This window comes from Ptychodera flava, chromosome 19 (assembly GCF_041260155.1).
Source record: "Ptychodera flava strain L36383 chromosome 19, AS_Pfla_20210202, whole genome shotgun sequence".
Classification (NCBI taxonomy): domain Eukaryota; kingdom Metazoa; phylum Hemichordata; class Enteropneusta; family Ptychoderidae; genus Ptychodera; species Ptychodera flava.
In genome coordinates, this window is record NC_091946.1 from 38,257,073 (window position 1) to 38,263,133 (window position 6,061).

Sequence of the window (6,061 nt, forward strand, 5' to 3'; positions counted from 1 at the left end):
CCACGTCTTTGTAAACACTGACTTTCCTGAGCAATGTAGCCATGGAGAAGTATGCATGGTGATTGAACGTTTGCGGAATCATAAAGTACCTCCCGCGTACGACATTACCGACACCTCTGGCTTAACGACATATTTGTTCTTAAGAATCGTGTGTTGAATAATGATTTTACAAATTCTAACGAATCTCCGTAAAGCCAGATAGAATATCCGATTTTCTCCATATTGAATCAAGATAGTTTCGCGTCAGCAAAATGTTCACGGGGGACCATCCTCTCTGCGACAATTTCCATTAATGTGTGAAGTGGATAACAAAATTGATAGATAGAGAATGTAACCCCCGATATCAACATATTCAATAAAAGGCGTCCTTCTTCTATCAAAACACCATTCATTGACAACAGGAGAACCTTTTACCGGAACAAGCCTACCAGGTAAGAAAGAAATGTTTGCCTCCCTTTCAGTTCTCTGTGCTTGACATCGCGTTGAATCTCACTATTCTTTCCAGTTGTTTTTTTTTTCATTCAGTACTTCAAAGTTTTCAACACGCTGCTATTGCTAAGGCTCAGGTTGTGACTTTATGTCTCACTTGCCGTTGTTCAACAACTGGAACTTTGAAATTGTTTGAACGCTATACCATTGACGTCGTCACTCTAAATAATAATTTTGTTTGAATTTTCAGACCCAAAATGTATCTCAAACCAGTCTTGTTCATTTTACTTTCTGGAGTCGTTTTTGTTGGAGTATGGGTAATGTAATATATATTTAATTATGCGACATTATTGTTTTTCCGAGATTAATTGAAAGATCGCATGCTTTTCTTTTTTGAACTATATCATTCACATCAGAGTCGTTGACTTGAAGGACAACATAAGCACATTCTAATGTAAAGAAGTACATTGCCGTACAAAAGAAGTAAACTTCTTGTCTTTTTTTGTTCATCCAACAGAGTTACGAGCCGGATTGCGTTCGTAAGTGCTACACCAGAAAAAAACATGGTTGTGGTGAACAAACTTAAGTCATAATTGCTTTATAGATGTCGGAGGTTGTTTATAAGACCTCGCATAAACATTCTGATGTTTAATTATCGCACACTTTTATCACAATACTAACTTCTCGAAAGCAAAATATCAAATGTTCTTATCGTACAACGCACTCGATTCAAGAAAAGTCTTGCAGAATTCTATGTAAGTTTAATTCAGCCGCATTTCCCGTTCAACTCCTACAGCACCGGAAACAAAGAACTTGATTCTGTTTTGATTCTCATACTCTGTTAAATACTTACTTACGTTCGAGAAATGAATCGTATTTTATTTTATTTTCATTTGACAGCATCTTTCTGTAAATGTACGAGGTACGAGGTGCATTGTGAAATGCCTGCAGATGCCAACCAGAATGGAAAAACCTACTATGAATATGCTCAGTGGGTATGTTATAAGCGTGGAGGTTGCCTTGCTAACCTATATACTGAGGAAATTGACACGTGTGTAAGGAACTTCATCTCGGACAACAAGCTCGATCAGCCACCTTGCATTAACAGGCCCCAATGGGGATTCTTTATTGGTCTAACCGATAGCGCGGAAGAAGGTAAATGGGTATGGAAAAATGGAATCGAGATTTGCGGTGGCACATACTCAAACTGGGCTCCAGGTGAACCTAACAACAATACGAAAAAAGATCCAAATGGACAAGACTGTGCCCAGCTTTGGTAAGTTGCTAATATTTCGTCGAAATCTTGTATTATTGCTCAAAGGGGAGTTAATGAGAATGGTGCTCAATAGGCAATGTCATACTTAAATTAGTCAGAGAACTGTAGGTGTTTCTCAAAGCAGATCTCGAGAGTTCGGAACTCTGCTCAAAGGTTGCCGGGGACCCCTATGACCAATGTAAACACTTTATCTTGGGTACGTCGGCGATTGATGAAAGTTGAAACATGTTTGTTAACAGCGAATTTCGTAAAATTTCAATGTTGCAGCTCTTTTGACGTGATGCGTCCATATATCATGCATGGAATACATTGTTTGTAAACAAGAAAGCCGTACTTCTCACACACTCGTAGTTTCGATATCACCCTTCCTTTAAAATCGTTACCAAGGCTGTCTTTACTTTTATCTCTACAATGAAGAGCATTGTGCACTTTAGTTGATAGTTCATTGCCAACAAGAATTTATGTCGATCTTTTGTTTCAGTTCTTATACGCTATCATTGATAAAGATTTCTTATTGACAAGATGATACTGTTGAATGTAAAATGCTATTAAGGCAATCACTTTAGTTTACTGTATTATTTGCTGCTTTCAGGTACAGATTCGGACACAATGGAAAATGGGATGATGAATACTGCAATTGTCGGCCGAAAGGATTCATCTGCGAGATTAAAAGTAAGTTAGTCTTTCCCTGATATAATCGACGCTTTTCATGCAAATGAAGTAACAGAAAAATTGAATAAAATTGAATGGTTTACACTATTCTCTTTTGGTTATGATACCTTATATTGTCCATTGTTGTCTCTTACAGCTGACTGTTGTTGCAATGGATCACCTGGGTATTCTGGCTGATCGTTGAATTGTATGGACATCTGAAACATTTATTAGACTTATACTTAGTATGATCTTTACTCGATTGCAAAGGAAAATAAACGTAACGTACTGCTATGACTAAATAGAAATTGTGGTGTTAACTTTGTGTTCTGTGAAAGCGTGTGATGCATTTTGTGGTCGGTGAATAAAGTATCGAGAGTAGAGAGTAAAATGAAATTCTGACTGCGTCATTCTCTCAGCCACTAACCTAACAGACAATCAAATAGAGGACACTGTCTTCTAAATGGTCTTGTGGTATTTCAACGCCCTCAGGAAATTCGGTAGCTGAATGTAGTTTTTAATAGTAGTGTTAAACAAAGACTGAAACTGGACATAAATTTGAACAAAGTAAATAAAAATGTGTTCCTTACTCAAACATGGCTGCCTGCATACAATTCTGCTAAAAAAGGGTGGGCATGGTACATATATGTAGGTGAATCATCACTTTAACGACATACTCTCAGTTGTTCTGCCTTAGAATGTACAATGGTCTCAATCGACTGACCCTTTACATTTGGTTGTCTGTCTGCCGCATCTGTGGTTTCCATTTAATCAAATTTTCTGCTCCTCGTCGGAAGGCCGTATATTAAAACCTGTTGTATGACCATTTGGTCTTAATCTAGTGTGTTCACAGAGTTCCAGGGGATTGCTATGATATTCGACATTCGATAGAGGACGCTGTTTACTGCAGCAACATAGACACAGAATTGGGCTCTTCAATATTAGTTTGAAATCTATCCAGGGCAAATGAGTCTGTGATAACTACAGTTCTTACGGTTTCGAAGCATGAAATTGAAAAAGAAGAAGTAAACGTCAATGAAGTACATAAAACACAACCACAAGGAAGCTGAGCACAATGAGAGCGATTTTTCATAAGTTTGAAGATAGCCAAGAACCAACCTTTGGAGGGTATTATTGAAAAAGCTGAGAAATGCGATAATGCAATCAATAGATTCCAAGATGAAGATAGTACAGGAAGAGTTTGTTCGGATATTGCAAGAAAAGACTCTCGTCTAATGAAACGGAAGAGAATGGTTCAACAATGTAGTATTAATCCTCTGGTCGTTCTATGTCACAACCAGCGTCCATGTCATCTATCTTGTTGCGTCAGAACATTTTTACGTCTATCTTCGACGTGTTCATGAATATTAAAAAAAACATCATGGCGGTCGGCATTTTTCCCGCGATCGAAATTTCTGTCGAAATTAACAAACTACATTTACTCCGCCGATCTTGAGTCGTATTCGTATTGTTATGTCTGGACTGGACTGGACTGGACTGGACTGCCTGAACTTCGGACCTACGTACCGTTGACGTTCCCACTTGAACAAGGATACACCTGACATCACTTCTTGGTCTTTTGGCCAGAGGTCCATATATCTTTGTTTCATGAATTTGACTTTGTTTGTGTACCGTCTATTTACTGTCTGTTCTGTGCTGTTTCGTGTCTATGTTTACAACTAATGTCTTACAAATTCTGACCTAGTGTTATTGGATTATGGATTGGTATGATTGCGATTATTATACAATACTGCAACAGGATTGTACCATAGCCTCCAATGTCGCCGTGACATCAATGTTTTCACAGACTACAACGGATATAATCCGAACAGTGAAAACACCAAGGTATCATACCCGTATATTCAATGATTTCACGCGTTACAATGGATTTCCTAAGCACTTCAACTAGCTTCCGGCGAGTACAGACTGAGCCGATGTTACAGTGTCCGGTCCAGTCCAGGCAGTTCAGATGCAGTTATTTTTTGTTCATGAAAAAGAAGCATACCTATGTGCGAGGTATAATTCGTGCAATATGTTATCTTTTAAAATCGTGTATAACTTCGCGAGAGTTACCTGTATATAGGCTGAGCGATTGTCTGACATTTGCCCCGTACAAAGTGAATGGCGTTCCTCGCTCATCTAGGTCATGCGACCGACCATTCGAAATCATTGACAACCCAACCACGGCGTATCGATGTTATTACAAAATTAGTTTAGAAAAGTTTTAAAACGGAATCGTTCAGAGAAAGTTTATATTATTACTTCATTTCTTTTGTGAAAAACAACGAATTCTGGGCTTGTATATGTGATAGGTGTATTATCACCTAATATTGTTTTTCGACTTTTGGTGCCTCTTTCATGACACCACTCGTGGTATTGTCCTTCGCTGAACTATAAAATTAGGTAATAATATGTAATGGCATAGAACATCACTGATGAAAGAAATGTTTTTTAAATTTTGACGAAGTACCCATATTAAGAATATAAGGATGAACTAATAGAGGTGCGAATGCGCTAAAATTTGCGGTACAGCTAATGTAGACCGGAAAAAAGAAATTATTTGACAAACGTTTGAGCAAAAAGTTCGATCGGTATGAAAAACGGTAAGTTTTCAATCAGGCTCGCACTGACAACTCACGGCAACCAGGCACCTAGCGGTGAAGAACAAACAGAATCGCATAGCCAAATCCCCAATCTCTAAAAAGAATGCATCAATAACCGAGCTAAGTTGTAACAAAGTTTTCATATGGGGAAAAATCGCTAAACGTTGATTAAAACCGGCAACGTTCAAGATGCACAAACTGCTGTCATGGAGAATGGTGGAGCATAGTGCAGACATTGTTAGTTTAAGGTAGTATGCACCTCGAAAGTGAAAGACTTAAACGTTTGATCTAACTTTCCTCAAGATATCTTTCAATCATTCTCTTTGAAAATCAAGAATAAAAATAAGGGGTCACCGTCCAAATTTTGGTACTAGAGAAACAAATTACCCAAGATTTACTGATATTAGAAATTCAAAATGGCCGCCATCTCTGTGTTAACTCTATTGAGAAGAATAAACATTTTCGAATTTCGAAAAACTAAGCCGGTGAAAAGTTTTCTTTCGCCAAAAGCTAAAATGAACCCCTACATGTGGTATATCAGAAGAGAATTGTAAAAGTTTGAGAGTCCGAATGTCTGTCCCCGAGGTGCGTTCTACCTTAAAGAAAACGCATGTTTGTGGTAGGGATTGCATCCAGGTTTGTTGATAATAAAGGTCATTTTAATGCTACAATTTCAAGATCATTTGGAGGTGAATAATAGGGAGTTAGTAACCGTCTTGTTTATGGTGATGATACCATGGCAGCTGCGTTCGTTGTTTGACTTTCTCAAAGTTAATCAGTTTGTAATCTTGTTACAGCATCCACAGATAAGTAACTTACCCTTGCTTACTTTGGCATTTTGGACAATCAAAGGCATCATATAATAGACACAGTGATAACTTGACGTAAGACTGTCAAAGGACAAATACATGAAACTGTGAAGGAGAAAAAGAAATCTTTGCAAAACCATTGTTATGATGAGACCAAGACACTAAAAGTCGGTAGTGTAAATCTTTATTGCTAATACATATCATAATCAAACGTATTAAAATAAACAATAGCATTACTGTTGCACAACAATCCGTTGGACAACAGAAAATCAGTACATGTTTGGTTTTTTGCG

At 37.8% G+C, this 6,061-nt stretch overlaps 1 protein-coding gene across 1 annotated transcript; it reads left to right on the forward strand.

Annotated features, from left to right (window-relative positions):
- The first annotated feature begins 336 nt into the window (after positions 1-336).
- LOC139119466 (perlucin-like protein) lies at positions 337-2,664 on the forward strand. Its single transcript, XM_070683298.1, has 6 exons — positions 337-431; positions 680-746; positions 947-968; positions 1,330-1,705; positions 2,298-2,377; positions 2,514-2,664. The coding sequence occupies exons 2-6, from the start codon at positions 687-689 to the stop codon at positions 2,552-2,554; spliced, it is 579 nt and encodes a 192-aa protein (XP_070539399.1). The 5' UTR covers positions 337-431; positions 680-686; the 3' UTR covers positions 2,555-2,664.
- The last annotated feature ends 3,397 nt before the right edge of the window (positions 2,665-6,061 follow it).